The sequence below is a fragment of the Cnephaeus nilssonii genome, assembly GCF_951640355.1.
Source record: "Cnephaeus nilssonii genome assembly, chromosome: 6".
In the NCBI taxonomy this organism is placed as follows: domain Eukaryota; kingdom Metazoa; phylum Chordata; class Mammalia; order Chiroptera; family Vespertilionidae; genus Cnephaeus; species Cnephaeus nilssonii.
In genome coordinates, this window is record NC_137077.1 from 89968369 (window position 1) to 89994997 (window position 26629).

The following is a 26629-nucleotide window of genomic DNA, read 5'->3' on the forward strand; positions in this document are numbered from 1 at the left end:
CTGTCATTATTTGCAAATGGCTTAATACTATATATAGAAAACTAAAGAATATACCAAAAAACTATTAGAACTAATAAATGAATTCAGTGAAGTTGCAAGATAAAAAAAAATATTTTTCAGGAATTGGTTGCATTTTTATACAGCAACTAGAGGCCCAGTGCTTGAAATTTGTGCATGGGTAGGGTCCCTAGGCCTGGCCAGCAATCAGGGCCGATCAGGTTCCCTGCCTCCCTGCCTTCTGATTCCCTTGCTCCCTCAGCGCCCTGAAGCTGCTGCTGCTGCTGCTGCTGCCACTGGTCACCCATCATGTTCTGTGATGCCCCCTGATGGTCAGCACACATCATAGCAAGTGATTGAACTCCCAGTCTCCCGGTTGAACTCCTGAGGGGACACTTTGCATATTAGCCTTTTATATAGATAGATAACAAACTATCAGAAAGAGAAATTAAGAAGAGAATCCCATTTACAATTGCATAAAAATAAAAGTAAAATACCTAGGAATAAATTTAAGCAAGGAGGTAAAAGACCTGTACTCAGAAAACTATGTATAAGGTATTAAAGAAATACACTAAAGAAGATACAAAGAAATGGAAGGGTATAGCATACTCATGAATAGGAAGAATTAACATCATTAAAATGCCCATACTACCCAAAGCATCTTACAGATTCAATGAAATCCCTATCAAAATACCAATGTCATTTTTCACAAAACTAGAACAAGTACTCCTAAAATTTAAATGGAACCACAAAAGATCCTGAGGAGTCAAAGCAATCCTGAAAGGAAAACAAAGTTGGAGGTATTGAGTTACATGATATCAAACTATACTACAAAGCTACGGTAAACAAAACAGCATGCTATGGCATAAAAAAGCAAAACACATAGATCAATGCAACATAATAGAGAGCCCAGAAATAAACCCATGTTTCAGTTAATCTAAGACAGTGGAGTCAAGAATATATACTGGGGTAAAGACAGTCTCTTCAATAAATGGTGTTGGGAAAACTGGACAGATGCATACAAAAGAATGAAACTGGATTGCTTTCTTATATCCAAGAATAAACTCAAAAGGGATTAAAGATTTAAATGTAAGACCTGAAACCATAAACCTCCTAAAACAGTGATGGGCAACCTTTTGAGCTTGGTGTGTCAAACTTCGCAAAAGAACTGAGCATAACTCGGGTAGTGTGTCACTTTGAGGAAAAAACATTATTTCGCAAATGTTTCATCCTCGGCATGCGGCCGCCTCAGTGGCCGCGTGTCATCAGAAATGGCTACGCGTGTCAGTGCTGACACGCGTGTCATAGGTTCGCCATCACTGTCCTAGAAGAAAACATAGGCAGTCAACACTTTGACATTGCTCTTAATGATTTTTTTTGGGGGGGAGGGATATTTCCTTGGGCAAGGGAAACAAGAAAAAAAAAAAGCAAATGGGACTGTCAAATGAAAAAGTTTTTGCACAGCTAAGGAAACAATCAACAAAACGAAAAGACAACCCAGTGAATGGGAGAGCATATTTTCCAATGATACATCAACACCAAAAACCCCTAACAATCCAATTTAAAAATGTGCAATAGACCTGATTAGATACTTATCCAAAGAGGACATACATATGGCTATTAGACATATGAAAAGATGCTCAACATCATGAATCATCTGGGAAAGCAAATTAAAATCACAATGAAATATCTCCTCACACCTGTCAGAATGGCTATCATCACTAAATCAACAAACAAATGTTGGCAATGATGTAGAGAAAAGGGAATCCTTGTGCACTGTTGGTGATATTGTAAATTGGTGCAGCCACTGTAGAAAACAGTACTGAGGGTCCTCAAGAAAATTTAAATTAGAACTACCTTATGACCCCAAAATTCACTTCTGGATATTTATCTAAAGGAATCCAAGACACTAATTTGAAAAGATATATGCAGCCCTATGTTCATTGCACCATTATTTACAAGAACCAAGATATGGAAGCAACCTAAGTGTCCATACTTAAGTGGATAAAGAATGAATAAAGAAGATGTGGTACATATATAATAGAATATTACTCAATCATAAAAAGAAATAAAATCTTGCAACAAAACAGATAGGCCTAGAGGGTATTATTCTAAGTGAAATAAGACAAACAACACAGGATTTCATTCATACGTGGAATTTACAAAACAAACGAACAAGCAAAACGGAAACAAAATCACATACAGGGAACCAATCATTGGTTGCCAGATGGGAGGGGGTTTAGGGAATAGGTGAAAAAAGTGAAGAAATTAAGTACAAATTGCCAGTTACAGCCCTATCTGGTTTGGCTCAGTGGATAGAGCATTGGCCTGCTGACTCAGGGTCCCAGGTTCAATTACCAGTCAGGGCAAATGCCTGGGTTTCGGGCCATTCCCAGTAGGGGGTGTGCAGGAGGCAACGATCAATGATTCTCTTGCATCATTGATGTTTCAATCTCTTTCTCCCTCTCCCTTCCTCTCTGAAATCAATAAAAAAAATTTTAAAAATTGCCAATTATAAAAACAGTCATGAGGAAGTAAAGTAGAGCATACAGGAAAGTCAATAACATTTTAATAGGTATGTATGGTATCAGATGGGTACTAAATTTAATTGGGTGATCACTTGGTAAGTTACATAAATGTCCAATCAATATGTTGTACTCCTGAAACTAATATAATATTGCATGTCAACTGAAATTGGGGGGGGGGGGGGGCGGGGGAGACGTCCAAGTTCCTGTACAGTCCAGTTGAGGCGTGTACTGCCCATTCAGAGGTAAAATAACACATTCACATACTGCATATTAAGGCCTGACAAGAGGGAGGATCAGAATACTGGTTTCTCAATTCTCTGCTACAGCCTTTTTGCCCGCGGTGTTTAGTAAAGATCGGCCAATTTCTTCAAGTCAATCAACTGTGGAGATTAGTACATCTGCGCTAATAGGCAGGGGATCAAACATCCTGCACCGGGAAGGACGGCAAGGGAGGTCGCAAGTTGGCATTAAGCCCAAAGGCTGTGGTCAGAAACCAGGACCCGAGGGTCCATCACCCGCAGCTTTCCCACCGCCAGAAAAGTCCCGCCACGAGCCAGCCGCGCAGGCGCAGTAGTGCAGACAGAGAGACCACGCCCAAGTCCCCGAGTGAGCACGCGCAGTGGCGCGGGGCGTGGCAGCGCTGCACGCTCCTCTGGGGATGGAGTCGTAGCCACGCTTTTAAGGTCAGCGACCTTCTCTCTGATACCGCAACCTTCTGGCCTGAAGCGAAGCTGTCTTGCCCGGGAAGAGAGTGATCACGGTGTCGCGTGGTAACAAAGCTTAGGACCAGGAGAAACGAAATGAGAAAGGACGTACTCCGGTGTAAGTGCTAACTGGTGGCTGTTTGGGAAGGGGTGGGGGCCGTCGGGAGCGGGAAAAACCTTCGCGAATAGGGGGGCGGAGCTGACGTATGATTGATAGGCGAGAAACTATGCAAGGGCGAATGGGAGGTGAGTGAGGGCGGGATCTGCATTTGAACCGGAGCGGTGCTTTGGAGTAATAATAACTAACACGCACCTGGGACTTCAATAACCAGTCTATGCTAACCACTTTTTATAAATTACCTTATTTAGTGGTCACTGAAATCTTATGGATATGCAGTTTTATCTATCTCTCCTTTACACGTGGGGAAACTGCGGGTTAGGGATATTAACTTAGGCAGGAATACAGCTGGGGTCCCAAGTTTAGAAGCCTGACCTCAGAGCCCATACTGTTGATGGCTCTGCCCTACTGCCTGCCCTTCAGAAAAATCAAGGTGGAGTGGGATCCAGTCAAGAGGATTCGGTTGAATGGAATTGACCAGATTGTTGGAGGCTGTGTTATGAAAAGTGGAAAAAAATACTATAGCAGGTTTTTCCTACAACATACACTATGTGAGAGCTCTGAGGATGGAGCTGGGAGGCCGGGCCATGTCCCCTGCTGTGGCAGCATTGCAGCCCCGCTGAGTGCTGTGACTGGATTAACAGTAGGTGCAGAAAACGTTTTCTTTTGGGGCTGTGTTGTCTCCCAGGTGTGTGAAGTTAAAGCATTTTAGGAACTTAAAATGGGGATAGTGCTTTTAAATTGTTCCTGTCTTCTCTGGCTGCCATAACAAAATGCCATACATTGGGTGGCTTAAACAACAGTGTTGTTTTTTGTTTGTTTGTTTTCTATTTTAATTCTCACCCGAGGATATTTTCCCCATTGACTTCTAGAGAGAGTGGAAAGGAAGTAGGAGAGGGTAGAGAGAGAAACATCGTGAGAGAGACACATAGATTGGTTGCCTCCCGCCCCTACCAGGGCTGGGGAACTTGCCACTGAGGTACCCTTGACCAGGACCCTTGGGTGTGCAAGCTGATGCTCTAACCACTTAGCAAACTGGCCATGGCCAGAGTTCTCTTTTTTTTTCTTACAGTTCTAGAAGCTGGGAAGTCCAAGATCAAGGTCCCAGCCTATTCTGTTCCCTGTCCAGGACCCTTTTCCTCTCTTGCAGAAGGTCGGTCCCCTTCTTACTTGTCCTCACATGGCTGGTAAGGAGAGAGGTGTCTTACTCCTAGAAGGCCACCAATCTTAATAAGGATTAGACCCACTGTTATGCCTTAATTTAATCTTAATTACCCTTTTCATTTTATGCTAATTACCTCCTAAAAGCCCTCCCTCCAAATAAAATAGAGTCTCATGTTGGGGGTTAGGGCTTTAACACATGAATTTGAGGGAGGGTGGAACACAGTTCAGTCTGTAGCAATAGTTTATACCCAAGTAAATAACAAGTGATAATTGAAGACTGAAGAAAATGAACACTTTCAAACCTTATATGTACCTGAGGTTCTTTCACATAACCTCTTATTGCCTCATTTAATGAACATAAGGTTTGTGCCTTAGCACTGGTGGGGAATTCTAGGGAGAACTTGTGTGGGAGGTCATGGTTGTCCTTCAGGCAGCCAATCTGAAGAGGTCAGAAAAAGCTACACCAAGCATTCTTAAAGCGCGCTTAGTGTATCAACTATTGGTGGATTTATCTTAATCCTTCTTTAACTTCTGACTTAGCTTGTGCTGTTTCTGGAATAATTAGATCAATAATTACCATCCACGGGGAGTGAAATAATAATTACTTTTTTTTTTTTAATCCTCACCCGAGGATATTTTGAGAAAGTGGAAAAGAGAGGGAAAGACAGAGAAATACCGATGTCAGAGAAACACATCGATTGGTTGCCTCCTGCACATGCCCCAACCAGGGCCTGGGCCGGGGAGGAGCCTGCAACCGAGGCATGTGCCCTTGACCGGAATCGAACCTGGGACCCTTCTGTCCGTAGGCCGACGCTCTATCCACTGAGCCAAACCGGCTAGGGCAGTAATTACTTTTTTTCTGTATTGTTTCCTGTTGTTAATTTAAAGTTTGGTAACCAAGTCTATTTTCACCTTACTTACCCTGGTGAGAGAAGAGTGAGGAAATACAAAGCCTAGCTGCTTGAAGGTCTGGCAGATGTGCGTTCAAATCTTGGATTCAGGCAATTGCTATGAGACTGTGGGCAAGTAACTTAACCTTTCTTTAAAATATATATATATATTTTTTTATTGATTTCAGAGAGGAAGGGAAAGGGAGAGAGAATCATTGATCGGCTGCCTCCTGCATGGCTCCTACTGGGGATGGAGCTTGCAACTCAGACATGTGCCCTGACCAGGAATTGAACCGTGACCTCCTAGTTCATAGGTCAGTACTCAACCACTGAGCCACACCAGCTGGGCAAATCACTTAACCTTTCTGAGTGTCAGTTTTTTCATCTATAAAATAGAGCTAGTAATAATACTGACCACATGGTTGTTGTGATGTTATATTAAAACAGTTTGAAACTACTAAAGAACTGGCCTTGGACTAGATATTTAAGTTATGGGACATCCTCCACTCACACTTCTTTTTTTTTTTTTTAATTTCTTTATTGATTAAGGTGTAACATATTTGTCCTCATCCCCCCATTCCCATCCCACACTCCTCCCCATGGATGCCCCCACCCCCCTGTTGTCCTTAACCATTGGTTAGGCTCATATGCATGCACACAAGTCCTTTGGTTGATCTCTCCCCCCTACCCCCACCCTCCCCTACCCTCCCTCTGAGGCCCGACAGTCCGGCTGATGCCTCCTTGTTTCTGGTTCTGTTCTTGTTCATCAGTCTATGTTGTTCATCATTTCCCCTAGATGAGCGAGATCATGTGTTACTAGAAATATACTTATAAGAACCAAATGTGAGACGAGCAATAATAGTTATGCTGACAGGCAAATGAATCAGTCTGTAGTAAGTTTCTTTCTGGACCAACAGATCTTTTGAGACCCAATTTCAATGTCCACCAGTTCCTTATGTGTACATGTCAGCACTGACTTTTCAGTTCTGGATGGTGGACAAATGGTGGTAATGCAGGTCCGACTCCCTCTGGTTTGGTCTCGCCTGGACCCAGGGGCGCGGCCTCACCCAGACCCGGGATCCAGCCTCACCCGGACCCAGGGGCGCTCACACTTCTGAAGAACACAAACCTCCACCTACAGCCCCCATGTCAAGATGGCTATTTATTTATTCATCAAATTTTTATTGAATGCCTGCTAGTTGTCAAAGCACCTGGCATTCTGAGTGCTAAGGGCAGGGAAGAACAAGACAGACAAAGTTCTTTCTTTTATACAGCTTATACTGTAGTGGGGAGGACTAAATAAATTGAGTTGAGTGCTAAGAGCTATGAAGAAATTAAGTGCAGGGTAATGACATCAAAGAGTGACTTAAAGTAGAGCGGCCTGCGTGTGTGCATGCACATGTATTTGGAAGGAGGGTATTTGACCAAATAAAGGGAGAGACTTCTCTAGGAGCCGAGCTGTGGTTGAGGACTCATCATTCCCTCTAGGAGGGACAGAAAGTGCAAAGCTCATTAGATCCGGCTGGATGCTTTAGATGTCTGTAGGCTGACAAGTGATCTGTTTTAAAAGGGCGGGAGCCAGACAGAAGGCTCTGATTCTTAAGGCCAAAACATTTTTTGGAGGCAGCTCTGTTTTGTGCTAGAAATGGAAGGTAGGATGAACTAAGAAGCAAACTAAAGATGTCTATAAAATAAGGATATGTACATTAACCTGTGCCAGGTAAGAAAAACTGTAATTGTACTTGTAATTCTCTGCCTGTGTGTCAGGATTTTACTTACAGGTCTCCCAACAGGATAAAGCAGCATTTGTCATGCAAATACCACCCGGTGCAGAAGTGAGGGAAGACTGCTGCAGAAGTGAATACAGGCAACATCTTTGATCCCAGGGCACAGGTCTTTGAGAGGACATCTCCAAGCCTTTCGTAGAGGCATTAGAAGGCTATCCAAGCAGCAAAAGTACCTCAGGTGAAAAGCAGGGAGTTTCTGTATAAGGGTTTTCGTATTCTGCATTCTTCTAGAGCCCTTTGTGATAAATGTCACTGGGTGGATTGCAGGATTTAGTATGGCTTCATGGGTATATGCACATGATGAAGAGAACATGATCTCTCTCTGCTTGCCAAATAATGTACAGCCTAAGGAGAAAATCCATAATTAGTATTGAGACTGATCTTAGGAACTGTTCTAGATTTCAAGCCGGTTCTTCCTGGCTCATCAGAGAACTACCAGATATTTTTCTCCCCTTAGGATCATGGCTGATAAAAACCAGGAGATCGGTGGCATCCATTTCCCTTTTCCCTTCACACCCTATTCCATCCAGAAAGACTTCATGGCAGTGCTATACCAGGTGTTGGAGGATAGCAAGATTGGGATATTTGAGAGTCCAACTGGCACTGTAAGTATGAACAGTTGGCCCAAGAGGGCTCTTGGGAGACCCTGACTACACCTAGTCAGAGGTTTATTTGCCTCTGCAGAGATTTTCATGGTTTGGAGTTGGGCAAAGTAGTTCTCTCAGTTTATCTTTCTGAATAATGCTCACTTCCCTCTATTAAATTGTTAAACACAACCCCAGGTTCTAAAGACAATTAGGCTACAGGCAAAGGAGAATTTGAATGGCAGTGGAAGCATAGAACTGAAACTTTTAAGACTTCTCTGGGCACACAACTGCTTTGATATTGAGCAACATAGAAATTACTTCAGCTTATTCACAGATTTAACATGTTGATGTAGTCTCCAGGAACTTGGTTACTGAGTGCTGGAGGGATCCAATCAAGGGCCCCTAAGTTTTTTCTTCCTGGCCTGGAATGAGGGATTTATTAGACATTGTCTGTTGAGGTTGCTAAGGCTGTGGTAATCAGTTCCTACTTCTCTCTTACACTTTACTTATTTTTTATAGCAAGTACTATGTGATAGTGAAATGTATGTGTTGCTGTGAAGGTCCCTCAACTAGGCTGTGACCTCCTGGAGGATAAGGACCTTGTGGTCTCACCTTTGTGTCCCTATCATCTAGCAGAATTTGGCCCATTTGGCCCATAGGAGGCTCCTAGTAGGTGTGTGGAATGAATGAATAAAAGGAAGTAACTCATTCTTTTTCTCTCACTTGCTGATGGAAGCATGTCACTCTCTCCTGAGATGACATGACCTCCTGGGACAGGAAAAGGGCAGACAGGGGTACTATATTGTTTCATTTTGTTCTTTCATGTACACTGAGTGGCCAGATTATTATGATCTCTGAATGCATAATAATCTGGCCACTCAGTGTGTATCCTATAGAATAAAAGGCTAATATATATATATATATATATATATATATATATATATATATATGCTGAGTGGCCAGATCATTATGCGTTCGAAGATCATAATCTGGCCACTCAGTGTATATCCTATAGAATAAAAGGCTAATATATATATATATATATATATATATATATATATATATATATGCTGAGTGGCCAGATTATTATGCGTTCGAAGATCATAATCTGGCCACTCAGTGTATATGTAGTGAGTGGGAGAGAATAAGTCTTGCAATTAACAAAATGTGGGTCATAAATATAATGTGCAGAGGTATTTTTTTCAGTAGTATTCTACTATCACTTTTACCCTCCATTTAACCCAGTGCAATATGACTTCTTCCCCTACCAAACCACTGAAATATTTTTAGGGTCAGTAGTGACTTCCTGTTTAGTAGATCTGGATATCTGAAGCCCTTATTTTGACCATACTGTAACGTTTGACGTTATAGAACATATCCTCCTCTTTTGTTTAAAGCAATATAAAAATTTTAATCAAAGAATAACGCATGTTATTTTAAAAGTCAAATTTATTGCCCTGCCAGGGTGAGCTCAGTTGGTTGAGCATTGACCCATGTACCAGGAGGTTACTGGTTCGATTTCCGGTCAGGGTACATGCCTTGGATGTGGGTTGATCCTCAGTAGGGGCATGCAAAAGATAGCTGATCAATGTTTCTCATCAATATTTCTATCTCTCTCTCCTTCTCCATTCCTCTCTCTGAAATAAATGAACACCTTTTTAAAAAAAAGTCAAATCTGGTGCAATGGGCCGGTGCTTTTAAATATTTTGTCTGTTTCTTAAGAAATGTACTTTTCTCATATAGCACATTTTGAAATTATAACCTATGTGCTCTTGTTTCTTGATTTGTGGATTTTAGTGATTGGTACCTTCCTCTTGTGATGGATAAGATGTAGCTTTCTTACCATCTTTTTCCCTTCCTCTCCTGATGTAATTAGCTGTTTTTAGTCTCTGCTAAGGCAGTATACTATAATTGTTTTTTCATTGAGTAATTTTATTTTTCTAGAGTTAATAATTGCCTTTTAAAAGTTTATTTAGTGTTCAATATGCTTATGCGAACTCCTCACACATCATCCAGTAGTCTCTCAATATGATACAGATTTTCACACTGTCCAAAAGTACAGTTGGCCCTTACCTGTGGGTTCTGCACCCATGGGTTCAACCAACTCCAGGTAAAAAATATTGGGGGGGGGGAAGCTACCTTGTTGCTGACATGTTCTATGTAGTTAGACCTACGACAGTTGCTGAACATGTACAGACTTTTTTCTTATTATTACTCCCTAAACAATATAGTATAGCAATTATTTATGTAAAATTTACATGATATTAAGTATTATAAGTAATGTATACATGATTTAAAGTGTATGGGATTATGTGCATAGGTTACATGCAAATACTAAGTCATCTATCTATCCTAAATAATAAAAGGCTAATATGCAAATTGTCCCCTCCACCAAGAGTTGACAGGGAGTTGACCAGGGGGCGGATCGACTGGCCAACTGTATATGGCCCCTCCCCCCAGGCCAGCCAGGCCCAGTCGGCCCTGATGGGGCAGGCCGACTGGACCCCGCCCATGCACAAATTCGTGCACCAGGCCTCTGGTGTATATATAAAAGCCTAAGCGACTGGAATGCCAGAACAACCAGAATGACTGGTCGCTATGACACACACTGACCACCAGGGGGCAGATGCTCAACGCAGGAGCTGCCCCCTGGTGGTCAGTGCGCTCCCATAGTCAACCTCCCGCGGACGGCCAACCTCACCAGACCCCTCCCAGTGGCTGGCCAACCTCCCATAGTCCCTCCCCACAGCCGGCATGCCCTGGCCGGCAGGAAGGAAGGCCCTGGCCGGCCACCAGCAGGAAGGAAGGCCCTGGCCGGCCACCAGCAGGAAGGAAGGCCCTGGCCGGCAGCTGGCAGCTGGCAGGAAGGAAGGCCCTGGCCGGCCACCAGCAGGAAGGAAGGCCCTGGCCGGCAGCTGGCAGCTGGCAGGAAGGAAGGCCCTGGCAGCCGGAAGGCCCCGATCGGCCCTGGTCGCCTAGGGACCCCACCCGTGCATGAATTTTGTGCACCGGGCCTCTAAGTTTTATATAAGGGACATGAGCATCTACAGATTTTTGTATCCTTGGGGGTCTTGGAACTAATCGCCCATGAATACTGAGGGACAGCTATAGAGCATTCCCATGAAACCTTTCATAAGCCAAAATGACAGTAAAGTGGAGAATATCTTCCAGTTCCCAAAAGTTTGCTTTATGCAAGTTTGTGTTATACCACTGTGCTTTTACAAAAGAGCTAAGTTTGCCTAATGCGAACTTTTGGAAAGTGGGGGATACCTGTGTTCCCTGTGTAAAGTTATCATCTTAGTCTGCTAGAGTTGCTACAACAAAATGCTATAGACTGGGTGGTTTAAATGACAGAAATTTATTTTCCCGCAGTACTGGAGACGAATGTCCAAGAGTAAGGTTGCAGCAGGCTTTAGTTTCTGGTGAGGATCCTCTTCCTGGCTTTCAGACGGCCATCTTCTTTCTGTGTCCTCACATGGCAGAAAGAGAGAGGGGTCCGGCGGCGGGGGTCGGGGGGGAGAGAGACAGACAGAGAGACACAGAAAGAGAGAGATTTGGTGTCTCTTCCCCTTTTATAAGGACACCACCAGATCTATCAGAAGATCAGGGATACCTTTATGACCTCATTTTACCTTAATTACCTCCTTAAAGACTGTTTTTCCAATATGGTCATGAGCAGGTTAGGGCTTGAACATATGAATTTTGGGGGGGATAAGTTCAGTCCATAGCAATAATCAATTCCATTTTACCTTGAAGACTTCCTTGAAGTCCTTCACCCATTTGTTCTAATCTGAATTAGTTGTTCCTTAGATCTACTTCACAGCAATTGCTGGAGGATTTCCCTTTGCTCCTTTTTTAAAAAAAAAAAAAAAATCACCTTTTTTTAGGATAATCGCTATATAGTAATATGTATCCCTTTTAAGTCTACAATTCCAATGAATTTTGATAGATGTGAACACCCATATCATCACCACGATCAAGATGCAAGACCTATCCATCACCCCAGAAAGTTCCCTGTACCTTCTGGAAGTGGCTCCCTGCTGCTGCCCCTCCATTCTCAACACACCAGCCTCAGCCATTGATCTGCTTTCTGTAGATTAGCTTTATCTTTCCACTATTCCATAAAAATGGAATCAGACAGTATGTACTCTTGTATCTGGTTTCTTTTATTCACTCAGCATATTTTTGAGATTCATCCATGTAATGTTTATTTTTCCTTATTTTTTTTTCGGTAATGGATTCTCTGTTTCTTAGACACATATCTTCTTAATTTATTTCCTTGTTTTGGTAGAGAGTCTTCCTGAAAAGGGCTGTGTAGGTAAGTGTTTAAGACTTTGCTGGCCTGAAAATGTATTAGTTCTACTTGGTTGGTATTAATAGTTTGGCTGGATATATAAGTCTAGTTTCAAAATAATTCTCCCTCACAGTTGCTCCCTCTGTTCACTAGTTTCCATTGTTGCTGTTGAGAATTCCAGTGGTAGTCTGCACCTCAGTCCTCTGTGACCTGATTCCACCTCACCCTCCAAAGTTTTTAGGATCTTCTCTTTACCCTTTGTGTCTGAAATTGCATGCTGACGGACCTACTGTGCGTATGTTTAATTTCTTGTACTGGTTACTTGAGCACTTTCCATCTGGGTCATCTACCTCTCATTCTAAGACATTTTCTTGTATTTGATAATAATCTTGTTGGTACTCCCATTCACTGGGTTTGGGCCCCCTGGTTAATCCTATAATTATGTTTTCTTCTAATTGCTCATCTCTTTGAGCACCATGGTTTGTTTTTGTTTTTGCCTAAAATTCTACTTCTTTAAGATTTCTTTAACTTCACTGTCCAGTCTTTCTATTCAGTTTATTTTGGCTGTCATCTCTTAAATATTCAAGAACGTGTTCTTATTCTGTAATTAAAAATAAAAAAAAGCATCCTGTTCTTGTTTCATGGAAATAATATCGTTCTGAAGATATCAATTATAGTAGTAGTTGGAAGTTTTCCCCCCCTGCATTGCCCCTCTTCCCCCAATTTGGGGTATTATGTTTTGAGGCTTTCCTCAAATGCCTGGCGATCCTTGGCTGTCTTCTGTTGGTGTTCAAGCAGATGCCACTGCAAGGCTGAGTGACAGGCCTGTGATGGAGGCTGTGGCCATAGGCCCAGCCACTGTTTGGGGCTTCCATTTGTCAGTATTTGTAGAATTTTCCCTAGGGCCATCTAGTTTTTCCAGAGAAGTCTCTCCTTTGAACTCTTGCCTAGTGGGTCCAAGCCTGACAGCCAGTATTTTGGAGGGACTAGAGACGTGACTTTAGGTACACAGTCTCTCAGTGCCCTGCTTTCAGCCCTCTTCCCCACGCTTCACTCCACCTGCTGTCTCCAGGGCCTCCGGGCTCAGCTTTACCAGAGAATAAACTGTCTGCTGTGAGGAGTGGGGACTGCAACCTGGGGGTCTAATTATCCTTAAAAGAATTTCAATTAATCCCTTTGTTTTCATTGTTATTCCGTGGCCCTGCTAGTTTCCGGGCGTTTCTGAGGGGGGATCTGAGGAGACTTCTGTAGACACCTGGGCTCGGTGTCCTTTACTCTGCTAGGTTGGTTCCATTTCTCTGCTTTCTCTCCTAAAACTTGTTACTATCCCTTCTTCCACTTTCTTGTTTTTGTGGGTGTAAGCCTCTCTTATGCCTTTGTTATAATTTTAATGTGTTTCAGAAAAGACGCAGAAGAGCTAGAAGAGCATGTGTACATTCCACCTTGTTTAACCTGAAGGCCCAACTCCTCCCTCTCAGGTCTTTCCGTCTTCAGCTCCTTGTCCATTCCAGGCATCCTCTCCTGCTGCTCAGCCCTTCATGTTGGTGCTCTCGGTTCTGTGGCCTCATCTGTGTACTTCAGTTGCCTTCAAGAAGAAGCCACTGTCTTCCACGTCCCACCCCTAATAGAGCTCCCTCCTGTCCTTGTGCCCCACTGCCTGCAGGGGTGCCATGCCGTTACAGGCTGTGCCTCACCTTCTAGTCCTCTGCCTCAGATGCCCGTTCCCCCCCGCCCCGATGATGCCTATTTTCCTTTAAGCGTCATCTTTTTAAGCCTTTTATGAGACCACCACATTGAATTGACCTCTTGCCTTTGTGCCCACTGTGCCTTGTATAGCATTGCAGTTCTGGAGTCCGTGTCCCGCAGGAATGCATAACCCTTCAAGTCATATGTTTAAGTTTGTGCCTGTGGGTACTTTCTAGAGAGCTCTGTGTTCCCACCATCAAGCCCAGTGGTTGCTACAGCTCCTGTGTAGGTGTTTAGAAAGAATGAATTTAGTTTTCTTTGCATAAACTTTTTAAACTGTGTTATTTTAACAAAATCCCCAGGAAATAACATTGTACAAAGCTAGGTATACTGTGGGTACTTTATTAAATTTATTTCATAACAGGTGAGCAGTTGATTATACATCTTTTTAACGTTTTCCAGCCTAAAATTTCTGTGGCCTTATTACGGAACATGGATCTGCAGTGCTTTGGTGGTCTTTTTTCCTTGGTGTTAAAGAGTTTGCCACTGTTGTTTCTGGAAGATAACTTTGCCCTCAGAAACTTCCTCAGCTCACTTTCAGGAGGAGGTTGCTGGCTATCTAACCAGGCATCTGTGCCTGGACCATGTTACATGGGGGACGTCTCTCCTACTCCTCACTTGATGACAGCTGAAGCTGATGGCTCCCATTCCCAGGCAGCACAGAATGGCTGCCCCAGGCTTTCCTGGAGACTGCTGTCTGCAAGTCTTTGTCACTCAGTTTCTATCAAAAATGGACAGAAAGGAAACATATGGGGCTTTTCTAAACATATGTGAGCCATCCATTCTTCAGAAGTACCCATCAGTCACAGAGCCTTCTGAGAATTTGATGAAAGCGAATAGATCCTCATCCCAAGTTAATAGTATTTTATTATCCTATATAATAAAAGCCTAATATGCTAAGTGTCCAGTTGTCCATTCAATCAATCAAAGCATAATATGCTAATGATATGCTAAGGCCTCTCAACTGCTCACTATGATATGCACTGACCACCAGGGGGCAGACAGTTGACCAGTAGGTTAGCTTGCTGCTGGGATCCGGCCAATTGGGACTGAGCAAGACAGGCTGGACATACCCTGGAGCCCTCCCGTGGTCCCTTCCTGGCTGGCCAACCTCTCGAATCCCTCCCTGGCCCAATTGTGCACTGGTGGGGTCCCTCGGCCTGGCCTGCGCCCTCTCGCACTTAGGGGCTGTCGGAGAGCTGGTTTCAGCCCAATTCTGCAAGCCAGACTGAAGGACCCCAATGGTGCACAAATTCATGCACCAGGCCTCTAATTACTTAATAATAGCAACTCCCTCACCCCCCCAAAAAAACAGGCCCTGGTTGCTCATTTATGTACCAGGTGTTCCCTCTAATCTTGGTGTAGGTATTAACTTTTATGTGTATTAACTTAATCAATGCTTGTAGCAACTCGGAGGAAGGTCCTACTATTACTGGTATTCCCATTTTGCATTTTTAGAAACAAGCCTAGAGAAGTTAGCCTAAGGCCACAGAGCTGATAGGTGGAGGAGCCAGTATTTGGCCCAGGCAACCTGGCAGTGAAGTCTGAAGCTCTAGCCACTATGCTCTGCTGTTTCTGCCCAACCTAGACACACATGCATTTCACCTGCAGTTCATTCAAGCCCAGATTAGGCTCAGAACCTCACTCTGGATACTCCGAGATCACCCCTGGGTTAAGCAGGCTTGGGGGAGTGATGGCCTGGACACGAAGGTGTTGATTCACCTGAAGTGACCTGCCCTTTGGATACCAGAAGCAGCAGCTTTGTGAAACTCATGGCAGCAGCCTTTCTGGAAGGACTGTTATAACAAATCCTGGCAACGTGGGTGGCTTAAACAACATAAATTTGTTCTCTCCCAGTTCTGGAGGCCAGAAGTGAGAAGGAACCAAGCCTCCCAACAGCTGGGTTTCAGGGTTGGTTCTTCCTGAGGGCCGTGGGAGAAAGGTCTGTTCAGGCCCCGCTCCTTGGCTTGTAGATGTCTCTTTTATTTCCCTGTCGATCACCTTCCTTTTCGGCCTGTGTGTCCAAATTTCCCCTTTTTATAAGGACAACAGTCAGATTGGATTAGGGCCCACCTCATCTTGACTAAATACACCTGCAATGACCCTGCCTCCAAATAAGGCCACATTCTGAGACATTGGGGGTTGGGACTTTGACATGGATTTGGGGGAGACAAGATTCAACCCCATAACACGGACCCACGGGGAGAATTCTGGTCTTTAAATCAAGAATTGTGTTCTTGAGAGCAGTTGGTTGCTTCAGCAAAGTTATAAACACCGGGACTATGGGGCTGGTCATGTTCTACCTGCACACCAGCTGCTTGAAAGGTGTTGCTCCTCCTCGGCACGTGGGTAGCATTTCATGCTCCACATGTTTTTGCTTTAATTGTTTTGGGGGCTATTTATCTACTTTCTCACTTCTAGTTATGTTGACTTACAGTAGTTATGTGTAACCTGATAAGCCACTTCAAATTCTTTCAGGAGCAGTGAGTTGTATAACTAAGCTAAGAGCTTCATTTTCTTGCTAATTTCCTTCTCTTCCCCAGGCTGGTCTAATATTTAAAGTCAGACTTTCTTTGACGCTTCAGTAAAATGGGAAAGGTCATTTGGGAAGCTTGGTTTGTTGTCCTCTATTTCTGAAAACATGTTTTTCCCGTAGGGAAAATCCTTAAGTCTTATTTGTGGGGCCCTTTCCTGGCTCCGTGACTTTGAACAGAAGAAACGTCAAGAGGAGGCACATCTCCTTAAAACTGGAACTGCCCCCTCCGGTGATGGGAAGGACCAGCCCCCACTTATTTCATCCTCACATCAGGAGACCCCAGACACTCTGAGGCCCACTGGAGAACCTGACTGGGTTACTCAGTTTGTGCAGAAGAAAGAAGAAAGGGACCTGGTGGACCGGCTAAAGGTGAGATCCAGCGTAAAAGAAGTGGCTGTGATCTAGGAAACAGGACTTCGGTGATTATTTGGGATTGATTCTGAGATTTAGATAGTGTTCTTCGCCTTTGCAGTGCCTCTTAGCTCTCCTGCCAGCTTTGTTGAGTTAATGGTGCTGCACCCTTGCTATCTTTTTTTGTTGTTAACCCTCACCTGAGGATATTTTTTCCATTGCTTTTCAGTGAGAGTGGAAGGGAGGGTGGAGAGAGAAACATCAATGTGAGAGAGACTCTCACATGGATCAGTTGCCTCCCCACACATGCTGCCCCGACCGAGGGTGCAGAGTGAACCCATAACCCAGCTACGTGCTCTTCACTGGGAATCGAACCTGTGACCCTTTGGTGCATGGGCCAGCACTCTAACCACTAAGAAACACTGACCAGGGCCTTGCTGTCTTTTTAAAGCTAATGTCAACAGGCCTTCTCTAGACAAGGGGTTGGCAGTTCCCATTCATTACCCACCTGGGAAAGGAACCTATCTCACTGTTGCCATTGGCAACATGGTTTCATAGCTGCAAACTCAGTAAGGAATGCATTTGATTGTGAGAGTATGTGGCTCTGGGAGGGGATATGCAGACTTCCTGCAGTGAGCAGCGAGGCCGGGACCTGGCGAGGCTCCGGGTCTGGTGATGAGTGCCGGCCAGGGGAGGAGAACCGCCCTGTGTGAAGAGGCACTAGGCTGAGCAGCCCCAGACTCTGTAAGAAAGGCTTGGTTTGGGGCTTCCTGCAGTAATCTCCTTTATGGCTTCTTTCCCCTTTAGAAGGAGCAGATCAGGAGGAAGAAGCGAGAAGAACGCCTACAGCAGCTCCGTCACAATACACAGCTCAAGTATGCAGCCAAGCGTGAGGTGAGTGTCATCTGGAGTGGCTGCTTGGGGCCTCGAGGTTTGCTCCTTTGGGTGAGTAGCCAGGTCCTCAGGTTCCGTTCCCTGACCCCCACTCTCTAAGTCCTAATGACCCAGTGGATGGGAGCTTGAGCCGAGGTAGTGTTACCTGGGATATTGATACCAGTAAAGCAGCAAGGCCCGAGTTAATGGGGTGTGTGTGTGTGTGTGTGTGTGTGTGTGTGTGTGTTTCCTTGGGGATGGCCACACTGAGGCTGACTCTGTCGAAGGTGGGGCATCAGTACTGAGGTTATCTTTCCCCTCCTGCACTGCTCCTGTACAGAGACAGGAAGAAGAAGAGACTGAGCGTCTCCTCCGTCTCAGCAGGGACATACTGGCGGCAGGAACAGAGGCCGAGCCGCTGGAGCAGCTAGCATCTGGGGAGGAGGAGCTGGTCCTCTCGGAGTACGAGAGTGATGAGGAGAAAGGAGCCCCTAACGGGTAAGATAGCACTTCTGCTCCACCCGCCGTCCTGCTGAGCCCACATGGGAGGCAGCTCCTTCCTTGTGCCCAGAAAGCAGCAGGCTTCCTTGTCACTCTTCGGGCATCTGAAGGGATGGAATGCCAGCCACTGCCTCTTTTCTCTCAGCCAGGCTCCTCCTCAGGGTGCGTAAGTGATAATGGCAGTGATAGCCAGTCCTCTCTCTCTGCCGGGCACTGGCTGCACATGTGTAAATGCCATTCTCACATCAGTATTTGTGTCTTCCCTTTACACCTGAGGAAGCTGTGGCCCAGCCAGGTGTGATGCCTTGGCCAAGGCCACAAGGCCAGGCAGCGAAGAACTGAGACTTGAACCCGCCCACCCTGCTCTAGATCTCAGACTCTTTTTTTTAAAAATATTTTATTGATTTTTTACAGAGAGGAAGAGAGAGGGATAGAGAGTTAGAAACATCGATGAGAGAGAAACATCGATCAGCTGCCTCCTGCACACCCCCCACTGGGGATGTGCCCGCAACCAAGGTACATGCCCTTGACCGGAATCGAACCTGGGACCCTTGAGTCCGCAGGCCGACGCTCTATCCACTGAGCCAAACCGGTTTCGGCTAGATCTCAGACTCTTAAGTACCAAACTGCATTGGGTACAGGTGCTTACCCACACCACCATCTTGGTTCCTGTGTCCTGTGATTTAAATCCAGGCCTTTCAGACAAAGCTGACTGAACAGTTCTTAATTGACAGGAAACTAACCCTGTAACAGTCAGTGATGGCGAACCTATGACATGTGTGTCAGCACTGACATGCGTAGCCATTTCTGATGACACGTGGCCGCATGCCGAGGATGAAACATTTGCGACTAGAGTCTTGGAGTTATTTTTTTCCTCAAAGTGACACACTACCCAAGTTATGCTCAGTTTTTTGGCAAAGATTGACACACCAAGCACAAAAGCTTGCTCGTCACTGCTGTAACTAACTCCTTTTCTAATAGCCCAAGGCAATGAGCATTTCTGCTTTTTAAAATAACTGAATTGCTAGGTGAACAAAAACAAAAACAAAAATCTATCGATGACCCCACCTTATACACAAGGTAGAGTATATCTGAAAAAGGATTTTGTGTTTTCTAAGACGCTTAGACTAAAAACGTTGACTAAACAACCAGCCAAGTAATGCAGGTTGACTGACAGTCCCCAGTGCTGATGGGCTCCTCATTCATTCCTAGAAAGGGCGGACTTCGTTCATTCACACATCCAGCCTTGCACCGAGATCCTGCTGAGTTTGTGCACTATGTGGCATGTGATTTATTTATTTAGTTTTTTAATTTAAGTTTTTTGTAAATTCTGAGGGGAGAAGAGATTGATATGGTCATAAGTGACAGCATCTTTTATTCTCTCACCCGGTCATTTGGGGCTTCACTCAGGAAATGTACATGGAGTTGCTGCTGTTTGCAGGCTATGGGGAGGGCGGGGGCAGGGGGCCATCTGTAGAAACAAGACACACCCAGATCCGCCTGTGGACAGGATAGGGTGGTTGAGGAGACAGAAGAAAAAACGGTGTTTGAAAGAGATGAATATCACAGGGACCATGGCAGTGTGTCACAGGGCAGGCAACCCTGCCAGGGGAGATTGAGGAACGCTGCCCAGACCAGGTAATGTTTATGAGAAGATCTTGAAGTTGGCTAGGTAAAGGGAAGAAGTGAGGGAGAGAGCATTCCTGACACAGAGCACAGCATGCCCAGGCTCTGATAGAGTGATAGGTCAAATTCTCTTGGTGAACTGAGAGAAATCTCATTTGCTGGAGGTTAGACAGTGAGAGGAGAGTAGCCTCGGATGACAGTCAAACATTGACCCTAGGGTTTTCTTACTACCATGTTCTTTCTCTCTCTCTCCTGAGTGGCAGTGGGAGGATGGCTTTGGTGTTAGCCTGGGGCGTCTCTCTGACCGAGAGCACAAGCGAGCACGACGGCTTTGGTGGAACTTCATTACTGGGGTGTGTGCGTCTCCTTCTAGCTCAGAGCGCGATCCTCAGTTCGTTTCTCAGTTGTTTAGGTCTAGGGCTGATCGCTGGCACGTGGTTAGATGCTCAGTAAGTGTGTGTCTAGTAGGCCTGCATTTGCGAGAAGAATGTTTTTCTGTGTTTGTTTTTCTCAGATTAGATGAGGATGAGGATGACCTGGAGGAAGAACATGTAACTAAGGTAAGAGGCCGTGTCCTGTGCTTTGTGCTGTGATTGGCCTGGAGTCCAGGGAAAATGCGAGGGTCCCTCCTGTAGGTGAGGAGCCTCCAGCCCACTGACTGTCTCCCCAGACCCAGACCTTGGTCTCTAGGTGCTCACCTGGCCGGCTGGTCTGGGCACCTGGGAAGACATCTCGTGGGAGTGGTGTCTGGGCTCATGTGCCGCAGGACATGGAAGAACAGCCATTCTGGGCCAAGGACCCTGGGTCTCTCTCTGCATCAGGGGTTGGGGAAGGCCAGGGCAGGTCAGAGTGAGAGCTCTTTGTCCTTTGGATGTCTGATGGCATGCTTCTCTTTTGTTCATATTTTCATTTGCATGGAAAGCTATGAGGCGTATGTGGTGCCAACACTTCTCAAATTCAAATCATTTGGTTTCATTCACGTAATACCTTTGTTTTCTCTGTTGAAATTGGACCCCTCTCTCTTTTTCTCTTTTCCTCTCCTCACTCTTCTAAATCTTAGCGGAGTACAGAGAAAGAGTGTTCAGCTAAGCCTACTCCTGCTTTACTGCCAGCCCCACCCTCATGCCCTTGGGAGGAGTGTGTGGAACGGCCCCTCACCACACCCCAGAATCTTAGGGACCTTTTCCATGTCAGGAGTCACCACTCATGGAAATACCTTTCCTAAGGTGGCCCAGCCCTCCAGAACAGTTGGATTAGGGGCTGAGCATGACTGATGGGAGGAGTCCCATCTGGTGGGCATTCTCTTGAACTTCAGGAGTTGAGGATGAGGTGGGGAAACCCTGGTATTTTGCTAAGATCTTCTGTGGGACAGAGTCACTTGCTTTAGGTTTGTATATTTGTGGCCCCTTTCCCCATTCCCTCAGCCCATCACCCATGGCATTCCTTGATGTGCAGAGAATATTTGAGGAGGTTATACTGTCTTTGAAATCCCTTGCTTTTCCTCGGCGCAGATTTATTACTGCAGTCGGACCCACTCCCAGCTGGCCCAGTTTGTGCATGAGGTACAGAAGAGCCCCTTTGGCAAGGACACCCGGCTCGTCTCCCTCGGCTCTCGGCAGGTAGACAGAGGCAGGGCGCCTCGGCCCTGGTGCTCCCTTCCTTGTGCCTTTGTCTTCCTCTTCCAGGCAGGCTGAGGAAGGGGAGGATAACCTCTTCCCTGGCCTTGCTGACCCTTGGAAGGGAACGGGGGAGGGCTGCTGTGTATCATTTAGCCAGCACCATTTCTTTAACTCTTGCTCCTCTGTCTCATAGAATCTTTGTATAAACCAAGACGTGAAAAACCTGGGTTCTGTGCAGCTGATTAACGACCGCTGTATGGAGCTACAGAGGAGCAGACACGGTAGCCACCTGCACCCTTGAGCTAAAGGAGCAGCTTCTGGGACCATCCTGTGGCCTCGGGCAGTGCTGGGAGTGAGGGGGAGGGGCCTGGGCCAGCCCGATACAGACATGGTTTCTTCCTAAAGAGCCTCTCCTTGGGAAAAGGTGTTTTTGCTTTCTGGGTCAGTGTTAATTCCAGAATCCGAGTTTTGAACAGAGTAAAATACCAGAGTGTCATGATGAGACCAGAATAAATAGTTCATGTAAGGGTTTTGTAGACATGACCCAGCCTGCTCCTGGCCACAGGACAGTTACCGTTCTTTCTGCCTTTGCCCCCGTGCTGCCCACCCGCAGAGAGCAAGAGCCGAGCTGAGGACCAGGAGCCCAAGCAGAGAAGGCAGGCATCCCGGGCTGCCTGTCCCTTCTACGGCCATAGGCACCTGCAGCTCTTCCAGGACCAGGTGAAGGTCCTGGCGCTGTAGACACTGTGTGCCAGTGCAGCTGGAGGTGAAGGACATCGAGCAGCTGGTGGCCCTGGGGAAGGAGGCTGGGGCCTGTCCCTATTATGGGAGCCGGTTTGCCATTCCAGCTGCCCAGGTGAAGACCGCAGAGGGTTGGGCAGTAGCTCTTGGCTTTCACTGCAGCCTAGGCCGTGAGGGAATTCCTTCCTCCTCTTAGTTTGGGAAGGTGTCACCGGCCATGGTTGGACTGACCGACACACTGCACACTGATGACACGTAACCCACTCTCTCCTAGGGCATCCGGTGGCAGGAGGCCCCAGGTCCCTTGGTGGCTGTTCTGCAGGGACTATGGCATTATGGGGGGTCAGATCCAGGAGAAGGTGTGCATTCCTAGTTGAAACTACAGTGAGAGATGCCAGGGCAGACACCGAGAGGAATGGGAGCTACAGAACATAAATCTGTTTCCAAATGGCTGTTCAGAGTGACTGTCCTAACTGTGTACTTACTGCAGCATTTGAGAGGACTGTTTTTATTATTTAAACAGAAAAGCTGCCAATTTAACAGGTCAAAAATTATACTGTTATTTGGTTGTTATGATTTAACATTTCTTGCTACTTCCTTCATTTGAGTGACTTTTGGAAATAGGATATTATTTGTAGAGAATTCCATATAATCAAGAAAAGGTTAAAGTCGATTTTAAAAGATGCAGTGAACTGTGTTAGTAATAATTTCGTGTGGCAGTAATTGCTCATCAGTCTGTTTCCCTGGGCTGCGTGTGTGGTCCTCGGAGCAATGCAGCAGCCCTCCCAGCACTCCCCTGTCCTTCCCGGGTCTGCCGCAGCGAGGGTTAGCGCTGTAGACACTGTGTGCCAGTGCAGTAAGATGTCCTGAAATTCTTATGATCTTGACTTTTTAAGGCCCTTTTCACCTCATTTTTGCTTTTATGGTATCCCATGGAGCTAGCAAAGGCAGGTACTTTCCATATTCTACCCCTGGGACAACTGGGGTCCAGAAAGGTTAAGTGGTTTATCTGTTTTCTCACAGTAGGTGAGTAATGGAACCATATTAAAACCTGGGTCTTAAGTTTCCAGTTTTCTGGATTTTCACTTGGTTTATCAGTATTCTTTTAACTGGAAAATCGTCATAACACCAGAGCCACTAAAAAATGTACAGAATGTTTTTATTTTTGTTACCCAACCCCACTTCTTAACCCTGTTTTGACAGTTTATCAAGCCCATTTTGCAGATGAGGAAAATGAGGCTCATGGGAGCTAAATGACTTTCCGGGAATCACACAGCTGGGCAGTGACAGGTCCTGGGCCGGTGCCCTGGGCTGCCTTCTGCTGCACTCGTGGTTTTCACCTTTTTTTTTTTTTTAGGAAACTTGGGTGCCTCGGGGGCTACCTTGGGGGTATGGACAAGGCTAAGCAACTGGGGTGCCCCTCCCCATAACCCCACTCTTGGTTCAGTCAAAAGTCAGATCAGCTTTACTTTTGTTTCATATATTTGATGTTCCACATCAAACTTTTGAGGAGTCTGTTGCTAAAAGCACAGTACGATGCGATCCTTTCCCTGCACCTATTCTGGGCAGGAAATAAAACTGTTCACACCAGGAACTGAGGGCAGGCTGGTGACCCTACTCTGGGAGGGAGTCCCGCCCCACTCAGGTGGTCCCATCTCCTCCCAGGTGGTGGTGCTGCCCTACCAGATGCTGCTGCACACGGCCACCCGGCAGGCCGCGGGGATCCGGCTGCAGGGCCAGGTAGTGATCATCGATGAGGCGCACAACCTGATTGACACCATCACAGGCATCCACAGTACGGAAGTCAGTGGATCCCAGGTAGGTCAGCCTCTCCCTCTGGAGCCAGGGTTTATCATGGGGCAAAGGATCATTTCCCTAACTGCCTGGACCTGGGATTCCTCCATAAATGGCGCTTGGTAGTGGTGCACTGCGTCAAGGCGGCAGCCTCATGAGAGGTGACTGCTTTCTAGCGGATCTCATAACTGGGATCTAGCTCAGGCAGAGGGGCTGGTGCCTTGGTCTTCACTGGCCTGTGTTGTCCTGAGTCCCTCCAGCCCAGGATGCTGCTAACCATTCCATGATCCAGGATAATGGCTTGAGAGAAGCAGGGTCCTCATGTAGTTAGATGATACTGCTTTGAGAGGATTTAACTGAAGAATGCTCAAGATTTCTGAAAACTATTTATTGCCTGTTAAGTGCCATGCATTGTAGGAGTTTCCTCTGATGTTCACGTCTACTCTGCATTGGGCTGGTATTCCTATTTTACACTGAGAACTCAGAGATTCAGGGAGGTTTAGGCAGTGCCTAAGGTCACATAGCTAGTAAGTGGGAAACTGGGATTTGACCACTGGTTTCTGACCCTGAAACCCACGTGACATTCCACCACCTCTACTGACCAATGCCTGGGTTGATCTTCGGCTGGGACATGATGGTTACCTTGAACTATCACCCTTAGTAGGCAACGTCTTTTCCCAGCCCAGTAAGAACTAGAGGGGGCTTTGTTACCGGAGAGTCAGCCTCTTGCTTTTTCCCTGGCACAGAGTGGCCCCTGCAGCAGAACCTGCCTGCCTTCCCTCTCTCAGGTCCCACCAGCCCACGGGCCTTTAAAACCCACACCTTTAGTCTGTAACCAGCCCCACTCTCCTCACCTTGATTGCCTCCTATGTGTCCTGGGCTGGCATTTTCTAGCCACAATCTAGACCAGTGGTCGGCAAACTGCGGCTTGCGAGCCACATGCAGCTCTTTGGCCCCTTGAGTGTGGCTCTTCCACAAAATACCACGTGCGGGCGTGCACGTACAGTGCGATTGAAACTTCGTGGCCCATGCGCAGAAGTCAGTTTTCGGCTCTCAAAAGAAATTTCAATCGTTGTACTGTTGATATTTGGCTCTGTTGACTAATGAGTTTGCCGACCACTGATGTAGACAATTGGCACAGCCCTGTTCCACTTGCCCAGACCCTAGTCTGCCTTCATGCCCATTTCTTCTCTCCTCAGCTCTGCCAGGCACATTGCCAGTTGCTCCAGTACATGGAACGATTCAGGTGAGACACCACCTCCAGAGGGGAAGGGAAAATCCGCTCAGCCTCAGCACCCCTAAGCCAGCCTCTGAGAGGAGGCACTTAGGTTGGCATCTCTGCGGGGTGGCCTAGCGTGCTGCTGTCTCCTGTGTGTGTGCACCCACATAGGCCAGGGGTGCTCAGGACACAGCACCTGGCTCCGAAGGCCGTGGGTCACAGCCAGCCTGTTTTTCTGGGGGAGTATTTGTAGCTTGTGACCCAGTTAGAAAGACACCAGCCAGAAAGGCCTCAGCTTGGGGCACTTAGAAGGGAAGGTGCTGTTGGAGTAACCCACTTGCTGTCTGTTGGTTTGTCCTCAGGAAGCGTTTGAAGGCCAAGAACCTGATGTACATCAAACAGATCCTGTACCTGTTGGAGAAGTTGGTGACTGTGCTGGGTGGTAAGGAGCCCCGCCCCGCCCTAACTCCATCCTGCTCCGCTCGTTGGACTCGGCTCCCTGGACGCTGTCAGGACGTCTAACTTACTAGTAGATCTTTTTCAGGACCCTGGTTTATTCACTGTTCTGAGGTAGTAATAGCACTACAATACAAGTGAATGACGTTTTACATAGTATGATAGCAGCTGGAGTGCTCCTGTGAGGACGGCAGCATGGGTGTGTTGACTCTCAGTGACACGAGTGAATGAAGCTAGAGCCTCTGGTTGCTGAGCCCATTGAGAGGAACTAGAACCCACTGGCTCCAGGTCCCATGCACCTTTCCAGCATTCTGTGCAGCAGCCCTTTCCTTCCCCGGGGATCCTTTTGAATGCTTTCATGGAAGCGGAAGTCCAGGACGCCAGCGTGGTTGTTCTGAGGGGATTTTGTCTCATGTTGGTGCTCTTGGCTTCCATCTCTGCCGTGCCTCCGTCATCGAGCAGCTGGGCGTGTCCTGTTGGCGCCTGCCTAAACTGGGGTGGCTACTCTGTCCCTGCCTCTCTGTGAAAAGAATCACCAGGCTTTGGTCTCCAAATCACTTGTGGGTCAGGCTTTGAGGCTTCCTGGAACATCTGTCCTCAGTGGCGGGAGTCTATGGGTATTAAAAATAGCAAAAAGCCGGTTCACAGACAAATGTTCTTATTTTACTAGTACACTGTGGAGTGTGAGAGGATGGGGCCAGAGGACCACCATCTTGACCTGTTGGAATTCTCTTTTAGGGAACATTAAGCAAAATCCCAATACACAGAGCCTTTCAAAGACAGGTAAGAGGGTGGCCCTCATGGGCCCAGGGCTGGTCTGAGCCAGTTCTGAGCTTCCCTCTGGGACCCCAACACCGTGGTCTTCAGAGCAGGACCCCAAGGCTCGTTTGTTTACCCTTAGGGACAGAGCTGAAGACCATCAATGACTTTCTCTTTCAGAGCCAGATCGACAACATCAACTTGTTCAAGGTAGAGGTTTTACTGGTCCATGCTAGCTCATCAGATCTTATCCTTACCCCTACCTGTGGCAGAACACTGTGTTAACACTATGGAAGGAATAAAAAGGAAATTCCTTCTGTCCTCAGTCAGTCCAGAGGG

The 26629-nt window shown here is 46.3% G+C and overlaps 1 protein-coding gene across 2 annotated transcripts in view; it reads left to right on the forward strand.

Moving 5' to 3' along the window:
- Positions 1-3166: 3166 nt before the first annotated feature.
- LOC307100970 (putative ATP-dependent DNA helicase DDX11-like protein 8) overlaps positions 3167-26629 on the forward strand; it is a 38169-nt gene continuing 14706 nt past the window's right edge. For both annotated transcript variants that reach the window (XM_079773662.1, XM_079773663.1), the window contains exons 1-16: positions 3167-3347; positions 7183-7366; positions 7646-7793; positions 16472-16720; positions 17510-17596; positions 17916-18073; positions 20217-20262; positions 21214-21321; positions 21515-21602; positions 21935-22047; positions 22082-22177; positions 23728-23880; positions 25056-25102; positions 25438-25517; positions 26270-26314; positions 26433-26500. In XM_079773662.1, the coding sequence (XP_079629788.1) occupies positions 7650-7793; positions 16472-16720; positions 17510-17596; positions 17916-18073; positions 20217-20262; positions 21214-21321; positions 21515-21602; positions 21935-22047; positions 22082-22177; positions 23728-23880; positions 25056-25102; positions 25438-25517; positions 26270-26314; positions 26433-26500 (1482 nt within the window). In that variant the 5' untranslated portion in view covers positions 3167-3347; positions 7183-7366; positions 7646-7649. The remainder of the gene's footprint in view (positions 3348-7182; positions 7367-7645; positions 7794-16471; positions 16721-17509; positions 17597-17915; positions 18074-20216; positions 20263-21213; positions 21322-21514; positions 21603-21934; positions 22048-22081; positions 22178-23727; positions 23881-25055; positions 25103-25437; positions 25518-26269; positions 26315-26432; positions 26501-26629) is intronic.